At 40.3% G+C, this 17,273-nt stretch overlaps 1 protein-coding gene across 1 annotated transcript; it reads right to left on the reverse strand.

Annotated features, from left to right (window-relative positions):
- Positions 1-8,777: 8,777 nt before the first annotated feature.
- On the reverse strand, positions 8,778-14,955 carry LOC138760034 (immunoglobulin lambda-1 light chain-like). The gene is made up of 3 exons (XM_069930460.1): positions 14,859-14,955; positions 14,398-14,757; positions 8,778-9,261 (listed from the first exon to the last, which is right to left on the reverse strand). The coding sequence occupies exons 1-3, from the start codon at positions 14,938-14,940 to the stop codon at positions 8,933-8,935; spliced, it is 771 nt and encodes a 256-aa protein (XP_069786561.1). The 5' UTR covers positions 14,941-14,955; the 3' UTR covers positions 8,778-8,932.
- Between the last annotated feature and the right edge of the window lie 2,318 nt (positions 14,956-17,273).

Below are 17,273 nucleotides of genomic sequence, written 5' to 3' on the forward strand. Positions count from 1 at the left end.
TATCAATCTTGATTCCTAGGTAGCTTATAGCTCCCGCCTGCCAACTGAAGTTGCTGTTTCTTTAGTATTCTTTGTGGTCAAATTTATTCAGTTGCATGATATTATTTTTCTCTATGTTGGCTTTGTAGCCCAATATTGTACCATAGTCCTTCAGTGTGGTGAACAACTTTGGCAAAGACCTGACCAGGTCTGTCAGGTACAGCAAAGTGTCATCTTCCATTAGATTCATCTTGTGCTTGCACTGACCCATTTTCAATCCCTTTATCACTGGATCTTAACCGATGGCCTCTACCAATGGTTCAATTGCTAAGACAAATAGCCCTGGAGCCCTGAGGGGGAATGTTGGTGATATTTGTCCATTTGTGCTGACTTTTGCCATGGTTTGTCAAACAATGTTTTTATTCAGTTAACAAATATTTGGCCCATTTCCTTTGGAGTTGTGAAACTGTGCACATAAGGGATGATTTAAACAGTGGTTTTCAACCTTTCTTTTTCCAACCACATACCAGCTTAAGCAATCCTTTACTAATCACAGAGCACAGATAGTTTAGGGAATACTTAAAGTGGTATATGAGTGGAAAGAAAAAGGCTGAAAACCACTGTTTTAAACAAAAAAGGCCATTCTACCTGATCAAAGGCCTTTTCTGCATCTAGTGAAACTATTATACTTGGATCATGTTTTGCCTGTGCCAAATGTATAATGTTGAAAAGTCTGTTCAAGTTGATAGCAGAGTGCCTCTTCCTGATGAAGCCCATTTGATCTGGATCTATCAATTTGGGAAGGTACCAACCCAGCCTATTGGCCAGAGCCTTGACTATTATTTTGTTATCTGTATCTAACATCAGATGCAAGGATCGACAACGAGATAGACAACAGACTCACCAAGGCAAATAGCGCCTTTGGAAGGCTACACAAAAGAGTTTGGAAAAACAACCAACTGAAAAACCTCACAAAGATAAGCGTATACAGAGCCATTGTCATACCCACACTCCTGTTTGGCTCAGAATCATGGGTCCTCTACCGGCATCACCTACGGCTCCTAGAACGCTTCCACCAGCGTTGTCTCCGCTCCATCCTCAACATTCATTGGAGCGCTTTCATCCCTAACGTCGAAGTACTCGAGATGGCAGAGGTCAACAGCATCGAGTCCACGCTGCTGAAGATCCAGCTGCGCTGGGTGGGTCACGTCTCCAGAATGGAGGACCATCGCCTTCCCAAGATCGAGTTATACGGCGAGCTCTCCACTGGCCACCGTGACAGAGGTGCACCAAAGAAAAGGTACAAGGACTGCCTAAAGAAATCTCTTGGTGCCTGCCACATTGACCACCGCCAGTGGGCTGATATCGCCTCAAACCGTGCATCTTGGCGCCTCATAGTTTGGCGGGCAGCAACCTCCTTTGAAGAAGACCGCAGAGCCCACCTCACTGACAAAAGGCAAAGGAGGAAAAACCCAACACCCAACCCCAACCAATCAATTTTCCCCTGCAACCGCTGCAACAGTGTCTGCCTGTCCCGCATCGGACTTGTCAGCCACCAACGAGCCTGCAGCTGACATGGACATTTACCCCCTCCATAAATCTTCGTCCGCGAAGCCAAGCCAAAGAAAAGAAGGTCTGTATGAAGATGGCTTCAAAAAGTCCCTGTTTTTTCAATATCTCCACATTGATAGCTGTTGAAAAAGATTCCAGGAGAGTCTGCATCTCTACCTCCTGTTCACTACACCCATTAACAATGGTGTCAATAGGTCTTTGAATTCCTTTTTTTTTAAACTTTATTTATTCATTCAAAAAACAAATAATATATGACATATGCAACAATTAACCATAAACATGAACGTTTTTTTTATATAGAGAAAAAAAAGGAAAAGAAAAGAACCCCCCCCCCTTCAGCCAACTATCCTAAGGAGAGCCATAAAGAAAGAAAAAAGAAAGAATATTAAAGAAAAATTAAATATACATATTAAGATCTAATCAATATAAATTGAAATGTAAATATTCTGAGTATACAACCACTTATTAATAAAAAAATTATAATTATCACGCGAAACATATGTAATTTTTTCCATTATTAAACAATATTTCATCTCATTATGCCATCTATTAATATCAATCATATTTGTATCTTTCCATGTACTAGCAATATATTTTTTCACTACAGATGAAGCTAAATATTCAAAAGCAAACTGGAACTTATGTAATCCCAAACCTTTCAGAGGTTGCAAACTACCCAATAAAAATATTGTTGGATCTAAAACTATTTTAATCTTATACAGGTATTCTAAAAAAGATTGAATTTTCTTCCAAAAAGATTCTATATGTATGCAAAACCAAACAGCATGAAAAAAAGTTCCAACTGTATCACTGCATCTAAAACACAAATCTGATTCATGAAAACCATACTTTTGTAATTTTTCAGATGATAAATATAATTGATATTAAAAAATTGTAATTAATCATTGCATAATGTGCATTTATCAATCTAGTTACACTATCATAACAGATATCTAACCAATCAACTTCGGAAAAAATAAAACCAGTATCCACTTCCCATTTACTTTTAAATCTATCCCAACCCTTTTTATCCATACCATCCTGTAATATTTGATACATAGATGAAATATAACCTTTCTCTGGTACCTTCATAAGAAATGTTTAAAATTTAGTCATTTCAGGTAAAATCATATCTCTACCAAACATACATTTTTACCAAAGATTGAATTAGATAATAAAGAAACAAAGAGTTTTTATCATCTTATCACCTTCTCTCATCTGATTAAAAGATAAAAACTTACCCCCTTTAAAACAATCTCCCAAATTTTTCACACCTTTAAATCTCCAATGCAATACACTTTGATTATGTATTGAAAAAGAAATAAGTTGATTATTATGCAACGGAGTCAAAGCCGATAATTTACCCCTCGAGACTGTCATTTTAATTTTCTTTATCCATAACTTCATTAAATGTTTTAGTATAGGCACATTATATTGTAACAAATTTATATTCCACCTAAACAAAAATTGATGTATTTTAAATTCAGAAATACTTGCCATCTCAATTTTAGCCCATCTAGGAGGTCGTACCAAATCCATCAATGAACTAATAAATTTAAGTTGGGCTGCTTCATAATAATTCTGAAAATGTGGTAAATGTAGTCCCCCTAACTCATATTTCCAAGTTAATTTATTCAAAGCTACTCTCGAAAATTTACCCCTCCATAAAAACTCCCTAACCATTTTATTCAAATCTCAAAAAACAAATATTATCAAGTAAATACGGAATAGATTGAAACAAATATTGTATATGTGGAAAGATATTCATCTTAATTGTATTTATCCTACCCATTAAATTAATAGGTAAATCTTTCCATTTAATCAAATCAGTTTTAATTTTTTTCATTAATGGAGCATAATTTAATTTATATAAAGATTGAAAATTAACATTCAAAATTATACCCAGATATTTAATTTGATCAGTCCATTTCAAATTAATAATATTCTTATAAACTGAATAATCTCCTTCACTTAATGGTAATATTTCCCTTTTTTCTCCAATTAACTTTATATCCAGAAAGACATCCATATTGTATTAAACATTCCTTCAAGTACAAAAGTGACTGAGCTGGGTTTATTAAATACACCAATACATCATCAGCAAATAAATTAATTTTATACTCCTCATCTAAAACTTTCACACCTTGTATCTGTGTATTTTGTCTTATCAGCTGTGCTGAATGGTTCAATCACTAATGCAAACAAAGCTGGTGATAAAGGACAACCCTGACGAGTTGATCGAGTTAACTTTTAGGATTCTGAAATCAAACCATTCGTCAATACTCTAGCTACCGGTTCAAAATATAGAGCCCTAATCCATCCAATAAAAAAGGACCAAACTTAAATTTCTCCAAAACTTTAAACAAAAAATTCCATTCAACTCAATCAAATGCTTTTTCTGCATCTAGGGATATCACCATCGGGTGATCTGAAGATTGTCGAAATCTATTAATCAAACTAATCACACGCAAAATATTGTCTGAAGCATATCTATTCTTTATAAAACCTGTTTGATCAATATGAATCAACTTGGGTAAAAATTTAGCCAATCTATTCACTAATATTTTAGCTATTATTTTATAATCTACATTTAACAACGAACTTGGTCTATATGAAGATACTTTCAAAGGATCTCTATTTTTTTGGAATTACTGTAATTAAAGCACTAGAACAAGATGCAGGTATTTCATAATGTTCTCTAACTTGACGTAATACATCCCCAAACACTTTAGATAAATCATCATAAAAAAATTTATAAAATTCAACTGAAAATCCATCATCACCAGGGGATTTACCATTCGGCATTTCCAGCATAGCCATTTTAATGTCTGAATCAGTTCTTCCAACTCTTGTATATCTGCAGCTTTGGTTGCCCATTCAGAGTTGTCCTGTTTTGCAGAAACTGCCAAAATGTTTGGCCTGGAAGTCAGCCTGAAGAAAACTGAGGTCCTCCATCAGCCAGCTCCCCATCATGACTACTAGCTCCCCCACATCTCCATCGGGCACACAGAACTCAAAACGGTCAACCAGTTTACCTACCTCGGCTGCACCATTTCATCTGATGCAAGGATCGACAAAGAGATAGACAACAGACTCGCCAAGGCAAATAGCGCCTTTGGAAGACTACACAAAAGAGTCTGGAAAAACAACCACCTGAAGAAACACACAAAGATCAGTGTGTACAGAACCGTTGGCATACCCACGCTTCTGTTCGGCTCTGAATCATGGGTCCTCTACCGGCATCACCTACGGCTCCTAGAACGCTTCCATCAGCACTGTCTCCGCTCCATCCTCAATATTCATTGGAATGACTTCATCACCAACATCGAAGTACTCAAGCTGGCAGAGTCCACAAGCATCAAATCCATGCTGCTGAAGACCCAACTGTGCTGGGTGGGTCTTGTCTCCAGAATGGAGGACCATCGATCTCCCAAGATCGTGTTCTGTGGTGAGCTCTCCACTGGCCAGCGAGACAAAGGTGCACCAAAGAAGAGGTACAAGGACTGCTTAAAGAAAACTCTTGGTGCCTGCCACATTGACCACCGCCAGTGGGCTGATATCACCTCCAACTGTGCATCTTAGTGCCTCACAGTTCGGCGGGCAGCAACCTCCTTTGAAGAAGACTGCAGAGCCCACCTCACTGACAAAAGATAAAGGAGGAAAAACCCAATACCCAACCCCAACCAACCAATTTTCCCTTACAATCGCTGCAACCATGCCTGCCTGTTCCACATTGGTCTTGTCATTCACCAACAAGCCTGAAACAGACGTGGACATACCCCTCCATAAATCTTCATCCGTGAAGCCAAGCCAAAAAAGAAGAATATCGGTAAATTCAACTGTGATTAAAAAAAAAGATCAATCGATCCAGTTTCTTGTTTTCCTTCAGATGTATATAACTTTTTGTAAAATGAATAAAATTCATCATTAATCTCATGAGTTTTATAAGTAATAAGAGAATTCCGTCTCACAGCATTAATAGTCCTCGAAATCTGTACTTTCTTTAATTGCCATGCCAATACCTTATTTGCTTTCTCTCCCCATTCATAATACCGTTGTTTAGTCCTATGAATCACACATTCAAATTGATAAGATTGCAAAGTATTATATTCCAATTTCAACCTAGATAATTCTGTTTCCTGATCTTCTGGAAATTCCTTTTCTAACTCATCAATCTGTTTCTCTAATTCAAGACTGATTTAATCGATTCTTTTTTATTTTAGAAGTATAACTAATTATTTGTCCTCTCAAATAGGCTTTCATAGCATCCCATAATACAAACTTACTTTGAACAGAATTAGAATAAATATTAAGTAAAGTCCAAAATTCACTAAAAATCTTACAATTCAATTTAAGAATACATCCTGCCTTTCCCTCCATTGATTGTAATTCAACAGATAAATTTTTATGTATCAAAATTGCTACACCTTTAGCCCTAGAATTAAATGAAGAATAATATACATGCCCAACCCAGTCCCTCTTTAATTTCATGCTTTCCTTCACATTCAAATGTATTTCTTGTAAAAAAGCAACATCAATTTTCATTTTCTTAATATATGCCAAGACTTGCTTACACTTAATCGGACTGTTTAATCCTCGAACATTAAAAGTAGCAAACCTCAACTTTGACATACTTACTATTATTACTAAATGCCAATAATATCTTTATATAAAAACTCAAATCAACATATATAGGCCCTCCAATAGAAAAAAAATCACAAATTAAAAACTAACTAAAATGAAAATAATAAAGAAAAAAAAAGAAAATCCCCCCCCCCCAAACAAAAAACTAAGGTCTTTGAATTCCTTATAAAACTTAGGAGGGAAGCCATCCTCTCCCAGAGACTTTTTTTGTTTGTAATGTTCCCAAGGCTCATTCGATTTTCTCACTGGAAAATGGGGAATCTAATTCCATCCAGTCCTCCTGGGCCAATGTCAGCCCCACTAAGAACTCCTCAATTTTATTTACGTCTCTCATAGTTTTAGAGGTGTCATTTATTTTGAGCCCAGATCCGAGTGAACCACATTAATCATCCTTGAAGATTCCTCTGCTCTCAGTTGCCGTGCTAAAGTTTTGTGGGTTTTTTTTTGCCTATTTCATAATAATTTTGCTTGGATCACAAGGGCATTTTCTTCCACACTGTCTGTTTGCAGAGTGTTGCATTTAAGTTTCTTATTTTCCAATTCCCAATATTTCTCATTCAATCCCAGCTTTTGATATTCTTTAACAATTTTGTGATCTCCTGTTTCAATGTCTCCACCTCAATCAAGTTTTTTTAAATACATTTGGTATACAAAATCATTCCCCCCCCCCTTAGATAGGCCTTTAGTGTGTCCCAGATTTAAACATTATATTAGTTGATGGACAATTTGTTTCACAAAACAGAGTAATTTGACCCCTTATAAAGTACAAAAGTCTGGGTTTTTCAACAGCATAGCATTAAGGTGCAGCCTATAAGCATTTGACTGTTTTTCAGACTTTGTTATTTACAAGGTCAATGGTGAGTGGTCTGATACTAGCCTTGTTAAATATTCAGACTCAAGCACTCTGCCTTCCAGCGGCACAGATATTAGAAAATATTTATTCTGGTGTGAGAGTCATGGGGCTTCGAGTAAAAGGAGTAGTCCCTAGCCAGCAGTTTCCTTTGTCTCCACAAGTCCATCAAATCTAATTCTTTCTTAATGGCCAGAGTGGTTTTCACTGCTTTGGACCTCATCAATGTCATTGTGTCTTATCTAGAATAGGGTCCAGACAAAAATTTAAATCACTTCTAATTAATATGTTCTGTTTACCCACTGCAGCCCTTAGGAAAGCATTTTGCATAAACTGCTCGTCATCAAAGTTTGGTGCATACAGTGTCCATGGTTCCGAATATAATTGGCAGTGTACCATTACAAATCTCCGGCGGGGTCGTAGATCCACCACTCACCACCACCGGGACCCATTTGTGTACTAAAATGGCTACCCCCATAGCCTTACAGCTGAAAGAGAAAGAGAATACCTGCTCCACCCGTCCCTTTTATCATGTTCCCTTTTCCTGTAAGAACATTATATCTGCTGTCAATTTTTTTAGGAGATCCAGGACCCTCTTTCTTTATATGGGGCTGCTTAAACCATTCACACTGATACTAATAAATTTGATAGTCGTATTCATTTGTGTTTCTATATCTTACCTTTTCACCTTCACAGCACCCCTGTTTGTCTTGAATAGCCCGCACCTCACACCCTTCCCTCGTTCATGGTCTCTCCATACCGGAGCCCAAAGGAGAATAAAAATAAACATGGAAAGATCAAAATCCTTCCTCTCCCCATATACAAACCCAGGTAAAATAAAATATAACCCCCCCCCCCAATATATCAAAGTTAACAAGCTAACCATTCAAAATATTCCCGTCCCCTGTTTTGGCGCCTTTCCTTTCTGCCCCTGCGCCATCTCCCCTCCTATTTCGAGCCTCCTCGTGTTCTATCTTCTCCCTCGCCCGGTCTTCACTGCAGCCTTGCGTAGCCCCTTCCGCCTCGAGCTCCCCCGTTTATACATATTTAAAAAAACAAGGAAAAGTGTATAGCTCTTCATTCCCTCCGATAATTATCAGAACCCCAGCAACTATGTCCAACAATATCCTCAATTATCTTCATTGGTTTTTTTTGTGAATTATAAGACTGTAATGACGCCCCCCCCCCCCACTTGTTCCATAGCTTCTCAGGCTTTCTGTCCATGGTTCCTTCAGGGGTTCGATTCAGCCTGTATTTTTGCAGACTGACACATTTCCTGGTCATTCCCTGGCATATAACAGCGTCCCGTGGCTCCGTAAAATGTTTCCTCTCCCCTCCCGGTGGCATGATTTTTAGGGTAGCCGGGTGTACCCTGTTATCTCTCAATGTTTTCTTGACCTGGTCAAATCCTTGTCATTGTTTTAGCAGGGAAGAACATCATTCTTCCCCCGCAGAATTCCACCAGTCCCCGTATCTCCCTCGATCAGGTCCCGGCAACTAACAAACCAGATCAGAACTGGCCTTTGGCCTTGATTTGGAACGGGTCAGGGAGCCGAATGTCCGATGGGCCCTTTCTGTGGCTGGGGTGGGGTGGGGACTCTAAATTGATCCGTTCCCAAGACTTTTGGATCCAGTGTTCAAAGAACTCCACCGAGTCCTTCCCTCCCCCCCCCCATCCCCCCCGCCTTTCAATGAAAGCTGAAACCGAATGAACTGTGTTAAACAACGTAAAGGCAATTAATTGTGCGTTTTTAATATATCAGATATGTTTACAAGCAAAGAAAAAAGAAAATCAAAGAATTTATTTTGATTCTTCCGATAGTTATTCATGGCAGTGCAGATGAGTTTACAATATTGTGAATCGCTGTCCCGGGTCAGACTCGGCTTCTACACGCACCCTGATCGCTGGATGCTCCGTGTCAGCTGAAATCCGAGGGACTCGTGTGTCACCCCGCAAGTGTACTTTTCGTGTGAGTTCCACTCGGAGGTGGACAGGGTCAGATAACTGCTCAGGCTATAGGTCTGATCGGTGTCCCGGACGGCGCGGGTGGTCTGCACACCAGACTTCACCGCCTCATCGTCCATACTCCATGAAACCTCCACCGATGCAGGAAAAAAATTGTTGATCAGACACACCAAAGTCGCCACCTGTCCTTCAGCGACCTGTTTGTCCGCCGGCGGGAGAAGGGAGACCGAAGGGCTGGACATCGTTCGACCTGTAATTGAAAAAAAAGGATCGTCTGTATGAACGAACGGTACTGAGTTGTACACTAAACATTTAATATTAAAGTGAGACCGAAGGGCTGGTTATTTCTCGGGCTGTAAAAGAGAAAGGTTTAAAAATAAGCGAGGAAGAAAATGTGTACAACGGGGGGATAAAAAAGGAATCGTGTCAGCGGAGATCTCTGGAATTTGACACGATCTCAATGATTTTTTTTCTCTCTCGAACATTTTTGATTGCGTTAAAATTGCGACACGCGTGCAAGATCATTAAATAGCAGGATGACATTAAAGTTCCGAACGTTGCTGGCTTTTAGTCACGATTTTTTTTAAAAACCCACAAAAGTCGCCAACAACAAGCGACGAAGGGAAGGGGAGCGTGAAACTCATTAAAAGGCAGCACCTCATCTTGGGCTGGACGTGATAACTGAGGCACCGTGAACCATTCCAGTTATGTGGCAAAGAAAAATAACCTCATTTCACCCTCAATCAGATCGCATTCTGTTGCATTTGCTCGCATTATTGTGAAAGCGTGGATTGCCGCTGCTCCTGGAACTCCCGGCCCTCTCTCCTCCATTACACACCTCTCTGCAAGACTCCTGTACCGCATCTGGTGCTCGCAGCGCGACGGAGAGAGAGAGATAGAGACGGAGAGAGAGAAAAGGATAGAGTCGGGGGGGGGGGGGTGGCGTGGGGAAGAGAGAGAGAGAGAGAGAGAGACAGAGAGTAATTCCGTTGAGCATCTTCGCTCCGTCCGCCCAGTGACCAGCCACTAATTCCACAGACCTTTAACACACTGCCAGTACCAACCGCTCAGTCCAAGATTCCGCCCTGCTCCAGCTCCCTCAACAGCCCCTAAGGCTAGAGCTGGATGAGGTTCCCACCCTGGATGAGACATATAAGGCAATCGAACAACTGAAAAGTGGCAAAGCAGCAGGTATGGATGGAATCCCCCCAGAAGTCTGGAAGGCTGGCGGCAAAACTCTGCATGCCAAACTGCATGAGTTTTTCAAGCTTTGTTGGGACCAAGGTAAACTGCCTCAGGATCTTCGTGATGCCACCATCATCACCCTGTACAAAAACAAAGGCGAGAAATCAGACTGCTCAAACTACAGGGGAATCACGTTGCTCTCCATTGCAGGCAAAATCTTCGCTAGGATTCTACTAAATAGAATAATACCTAGTGTCGCTGAGAATATTCTCCCAGAATCACAGTGCGGCTTTTGCGCAAACAGAGGAACCACTGACATGGTCTTTGCCCTCAGACAGCTCCAAGAAAAGTGCAGAGAACAAAACAAAGGACTCTACATCACCTTTGTTGACCTCACCAAAGCCTTCGACACCGTGAGCAGGAAAGGGCTTTGGCAAATACTAGAGCGCATCGGATGTCCCCCAAAGTTCCTCAACATGATTATCCAACTGCACGAAAACCAACAAGGTCGGGTCAGATACAGCAATGAGCTCTCTGAACCCTTCTCCATTAACAATGGCGTGAAGCAAGGCTGTGTTCTCGCACCAACCCTCTTTTCAATCTTCTTCAGCATGATGCTGAACCAAGCCATGAAAGACCCCAACAATGAAGACGCTGTTTACATCCGGTACCGCACGATTGGTAGTCTCTTCAATCTGAGGCGCCTGCAAGCTCACACCAAGACACAAGAGAAACTTGTCCGTGAACTACTCTTTGCAGATGATGCCGCTTTAGTTGCCCATTCAGAGCCAGCTCTTCAGCGCTTGACGTCCTGCTTTGCGGAAACTGCCAAAATGTTTGGCCTGGAAGTCAGCCTGAAGAAAACTGAGGTCCTCCATCAGCCAGCTCCCCACCATGACTACCAGCCCCCCCACATCTCCATCGGGCACACAAAACTCAAAACGGTCAACCAGTTTACCTATCTCGGCTACACCATTTCATCAGATGCAAGGATCGACAATGAGATAGACAACAGACTCGCCAAGGCAAATAGCGCATTTGGAAGACTACACAAAAGAGTCTGGAAAAACAACCAACTGAAAAACCTCACAAAGATAAGCGTATACAGAGCCGTTGTCATACCCACACTCCTGTTCGGCTCCGAATCATGGGTCCTCTACCGGCACCACCTACGGCTCCTAGAACGCTTCCACCAGCGTTGTCTCCGCTCCATCCTCAACATCCATTGGAGCGCTCACACCCCTAACGTCGAGGTACTCGAGATGGCAGAGGTCGACAGCATCGAGTCCACGCTGCTGAAGATCCAGCTGCGCTGGATGGGTCACGTCTCCAGAATGGAGGACCATCGCCTTCCCAAGATTGTATTATATGGCGAGCTCTCCACTGGCCACCGTGACAGAGGTGCACCAAAGAAAAGGTACAAGGACTGCCTAAAGAAATCTCTTGGTGCCTGCCACATTGACCACCGCCAGTGGGCTGATAACGCCTCAAACCGTGCATCTTGGCGCCTCACAGTTTGGCGGGCAGCAGCCTCCTTTGAAGAAGACCGCAGAGCCCACCTCACTGACAAAAGGCAAAGGAGGAAAAACCCAACACCCAACCCCAACCAACCAATTTTCCCTTGCAACCGCTGCAATCGTGTCTGCCTGTCCCGCATCGGACTGGTCAGCCACAAACGAGCCTGCAGCTGACGTGGACTTTTTTACCCCCTCCATAAATCTTCGTCCGCGAAGCCAAGCCAAAGAAGATCTCTGTCCGCCAAATTTAAGCCACCCTAAAATTGGTTAACTCTGCAGTTCCAACCAGTCGGCATCGATATCGAATTTCTATTAACCTCCTGCTTCCCTCGACACTCCCCCCCCCCCCTCACTTCTCACCTTTTCTCCTCTCCTACCATCTTACCCGGTAGCCTGTGGTCATCACCCTTTCCCACCCACCCCCTTCCCCCAGCGTTTTAATTCAGACCTTTGCACATTGCTGGTGAAGGGCTCCCGCCCGGAACAGCCGACTACCTTTTACCGTGACCTGCTAAGTGGTCCGGCCACGTTTGTGTCCGGCACTTGATCCGAGCGGCCTTTCTTGTTCGCCTCAAAATTGGTCAATGTTTTATATGCAATAACTACGAGTCGGAGGGTGATGGGATGGAGAGACATGATCTCCCATGTTGAACGGCAGGGCACCTGAACGGTAAACCAGCAATGTGCGGGTGAAGATTACGAGCGTGTTAAAAATCAGCAGGAGTTAAATATAGAAGTACATCTAATCAGAGAGAAGAAAGCAGAAGTATTTCTACATAAACGGGAATCGAAATTGCTGGTTGCTGATAAAGAGAAACGTTTGCTTACTGTTGGAATAAACTCATCATGATCTTGGTGGAGGGTCTGTAATCACCTAAAGCGCCATTGATTAACCCTCTTTTAGCGTATTTCAAGAGACAATCAGTTCTTGAACATCTGGTCTCGTAAAGGGGTTGTTAATGTTGAAGATTGTTATGAAAGAGGTAAATTTATATCATTTGAGCATATTGGTTTTCCGCAAGGTCCAGATTTATTTTTATTAAGAAATATTGGAGGTACAAGTTGTCAGAAATAAAACTTCTCACACATGAGTCTCTTTAAAACTGATGACACGACAAGCTTTATTTACAAGTCTGTAGAGTTGGACTCAACTGGCTTCTCACCAGTTAAGCCCCGATACATACAGTGCGTTGATTTTTATACCCTTATTGTTTGCCCTTCCCCTTCTTATTAATACTGTTTTAATTGGTTAGTATTGCAAAAGCATCCTAAGTACAACTGCATTTTTAATTATCAAGTTCGTTACGTACGCTGCGAACTCTACATACACTAAATTCTGTTTCTCACCCTTCTTATCAATCTTTTGTCTCCTGCATGTCTCTCACTATGACCATGAAAAGATATGTTTAAAAAAACATATCCAGCTGAACCTTTTGTCCTTGGCTGCCAGTAAGCTCCCTGTCCGTTCTGGCTTCCCTTATTATGATTAATCATCACATTTTAACTTAAGCCATTTTAACCTAAATTCTCTATATATAACACAAGTCCTAAATTGAAACTGTCAGTTTATCAACTGGAATCTGTGAAGTTAGTGCTAGTGGTAGCAAGGAAATGTATTGCGATTACTTGGAAAATCGGATACATCGTTGGCTACGTCAAAGGGGCATAATGAAATTCAAAGTTGTATTCCTTTAGAAAAAAAAGCTTATCATTTAAGGAACAAGTACCCTTTTTTTAACGAATTTGGCGCCCAGATACCCAAATAATGGGTTTAAATTTGTAGTGAAATCCTTCTTATGCCTCTTGGGCTGCGGGATTCTCCTCTGTATGTCAGATCTGATTATTTGTACTGGACATCTCTGCAATCCAAAGAATTATTTTATCTCTCTTTTTATACCTATAAAGTTTTATTTTTCAGTTTGTACATCGTTTCTTTGAGGGGGATGGTTGGGTGGGAGAGGGGGACTTTTGGGGCGGGATGAAAACCATCAATTTGTTTTTTTATATCGGTAGTGTGGTAATAATTATAGTCACTGCATGTGTGGAATTTTAAATAAAATATTTAAAACAATTCCGTGCTTTGCGAAGCTGAATTACCAAATTGATCAAATTTGAACAAATTAACTTGGAACTCTGAATGCCGGCTGGTTTACTTCTTATCGAGTTTAGAAGCAACATCCCGATCAAGGTTTTGCCTCTGTTTTGCACCGCACGGAATCGAATTCAACTCTTGACTCACTTTCACCGGTTCAACGATCGCCCCGGTGTTAGTCGCCAGGGTTCACTCTGAATTTGAAGGGCAGGCGACGAAGATGAGATCGCCTTGCCAGCCAACAACTCAGCGCTGGATTGCGAGGATGCAGCAGGGGCCGATGGCCGTTGGTCTGATGTGGGGCCGATGAAGGGAAAACGGTACTTGCGTGGCCCGCGCATATTTTACCTGCGCGGAGAGGTATTCGGTTTGTGCATTTTTTGACGGAGACGGCAGGGGATTTGGGGAACCCAATGGGTTGGCCATAAATATTTCCATTGACATCGGAGTCCTCCATCTACTGCCTTTCAAAATCATTAACCTGGGGTGTAAAATTCAGCACTCTGTGATAGCGGGTGTTCGATAACAAATAACGGATCTGTGAAGGAAATCACGCACAAGAATAACCCAGGCACGAAATGAAGTTACTTACTCGAGATGGTTAGCTTCGTCCCGGACCCGAAGTAGAAAGTGCTGGTGGAACCCACCCACACAGCGCAGTAGTAATGAGCGTCGTCCTCTACTTGGACGGGACTGATAATTAAATATCTGGTGTTAGCTGCCACGTTACTTTTCCCGGAGAATCGAGCAGGAACACCGGAGGCTCTGTATAGAGTATCTGTATTGTGGTACATGGTTAACCGAGGAGGATCATTCTCAGACTTCTGTTGGTACCAGTCAATATTAGCGTTCCCCAAAACGACGCCACTCAAAGCACAATATATTTCAATATTTCCTCCACTAGCAGTAGAAACATCCGGCGGTTGACTTAAGGAAATCTCCGCTGTTGAATCTGAAAAGGAAGAGGAGTAAATCTTGAGGCACTTGAGTCACGAAATGATAGGGTGCTCGAAACGTTATTCACTGCGCGCCGAGCAGGCAAGGAAACGTTACCTGAGACCAAAAGTACCATCAGAGTGACGACTCCGAGACCCTTCGACATTGTGAAGAAAGAGGTCGGCCCGACGCTGTCCATGGTGCGCAAGATCAACGCGCTTCCCTTTTTATCGCTATTGGGAACAAGGAGCAAAACGTATGCAAATTCTTAATCAGAAGGCAGGATTTCATTCGACCCTCTCAAATAATGACGTGACGCGCAACCCTTTGGCAGGAGGATTTTATTTTAAAAAATCATTGTGAATTTACAGAGCGCCATAATAAGATCGCGCCTAGATTTATTGTGTACAGGTCCCAGTGGTTCTCTGCCTTTTCCCATTCCCCTCACATCCCACTTTAAATATTCCCTCTGCTATTAATTTAATGGGTAGGATAAATACAATCAAGATGAATATTTTTCTGCGTATACAATATTTGTTTCAATCTATTCCGTATTTACTTGATAATTTTTTTTTGAGATTTGAATAAAATGGTTAGGGAGTTTTTATGGAGAGGTAAATTTTCGAGAGTAGCTTTGAACAAATTAACTTGGAAATATGAGTTAGGGGGATTACGTTTACCACATTTTCAAAATTATTATGAAGCAGCCCAACTTAAATTTATTAGTTCATTGATGGATTTGGTAGGGCCTCCTAGTTGGGCTAAAATTGAGATGGCAAGTATTTCTGAATTTAAAATACATCAATTTTTGTTTAGATGGAATATAAATTTGTTACAACAATATAATGTGCCTATACTAAAACATTTAATGAAGTTATGGATAAAGAAAACTAAAAGGACAGGCTCGAGGGGTAAATTATCGGCTTTGACTCCGTTGTATAATAATCAACTTATTTCTTTTTCAATACATAATCAATCTTTATTGCATTGGAGATTTAAAGGTGTGAAAAATTTGGGAGATTGTTTTAAAGGGTAAGTTTTTATCTTTTAATCAGATGAGGGCAAGTTTTGGTATTGATAAGAATTCTTTATTTCTTTATTATCAAATTCAATCTTTGGTAAAATGTATGTTTGGTAGTGATATGATTTTACCTGAAATGACTAAATTTGAGACTTTTCTTATGAAGGTACCAGAGAAGGGTTATATTTCATCTATGTATCAAATATTACAGGATGGTATGGATAAAAAGGGTTGGGATAGAGCTAAAATTAAATGGGAAGCCGATATTGGTTTTATTTTTTCTGAAGATGATTGGTTAGATATCTGTTATGATAGTGTAACTAGATTGATAAGTGCACGTTATGCAATGACTAATTACAATTTTTTTCATCAATTATATTTGACACCTGAAAAATTAAAAATGTATGGTTTTCATGAATCAGATTTTTTTAGATGTGGTGATACGGTTGGAACTCTTTTCATGCTGTCTGGTCATGTATACATATACAATCTTTTTGGAAGAAAATTCAATCGTTTTTAGAATATCTGTATAAGATTAAAATAGTTTTAGATCCAACAGTATTTTTATTGGGTAGTTTGCAACCTCTGAAAGGTTTGGGATTAGATAAGTTCCAGCTTGCTTTTGCATATTTAGCTTTATCCGTAGTGAAAAAATGTATTGCTAGTACATGGAAAGATACAAATATGATTGATATTAATAGATGGCATAATGAGATGAAATATTGTTTAATAATGGAAAAAATTATGTATGCTTCGCATGATAATTTTTTATTAATAAGTGGCTGTTATACTCAGAGTATTTACATTTCAATTTATATTGATTAGATTTTAATATGTATATTTAACTTTTTTAGTATACTTTCTTTTTTCTTTTTTATGGCTCTCCTTAGGAGAGTTGGCTGAAGGGGGGATTCTTTTCTTTTCTTTTTTCTATATATATAAAAAAAGTTTGTGTTTATGTTTAATTGCTGCATATGTCATATTATTTGCTTTTTGAATGAATAAATAAAAAAGTTTTTTTTAAAAATTCCCTCTGCTATCAGTGCTCTGTGATTAGTAAGGGATTTGTTAAGGTGCGATGTGAGTGGGGAGGGGTTGTGAATCACTGCTCTAGACCCAATTGTTACTGAAATATTGACCCATTTCCTTTGGAGTTCTGAAACCGTGCACATAACGAGTCAATTAGGGATGATTAAAACAGTGGATTTCAAACTTTTTCTTTCCACCCAAGTCCCAATTTAAGCAATCCCTTACTAATCACAGAGCACATGGCATAGAGATTACTTAAAGTGGGAGGTGAGTAGAAAGTAATTCGTTTTAGATTAGTCACAGTGTTCAAGCTACCGAAAGAAAATAGACACACACACTGAGAGCAGTTCAGTTTATACAAGTCTTTATTACTAAATCTAAAGCTGAATTCACACTACAATATGCAAGCCCTTCCCAATTATACTTATCAATGCCTGGACTGGTCCCAACTGCCAAAGCGAGGGAACGACTGCACACTTGTT

The sequence above is a fragment of the Narcine bancroftii genome, chromosome 4 (genome assembly GCF_036971445.1).
Source record: "Narcine bancroftii isolate sNarBan1 chromosome 4, sNarBan1.hap1, whole genome shotgun sequence".
Lineage (NCBI taxonomy): Eukaryota > Metazoa > Chordata > Chondrichthyes > Torpediniformes > Narcinidae > Narcine > Narcine bancroftii.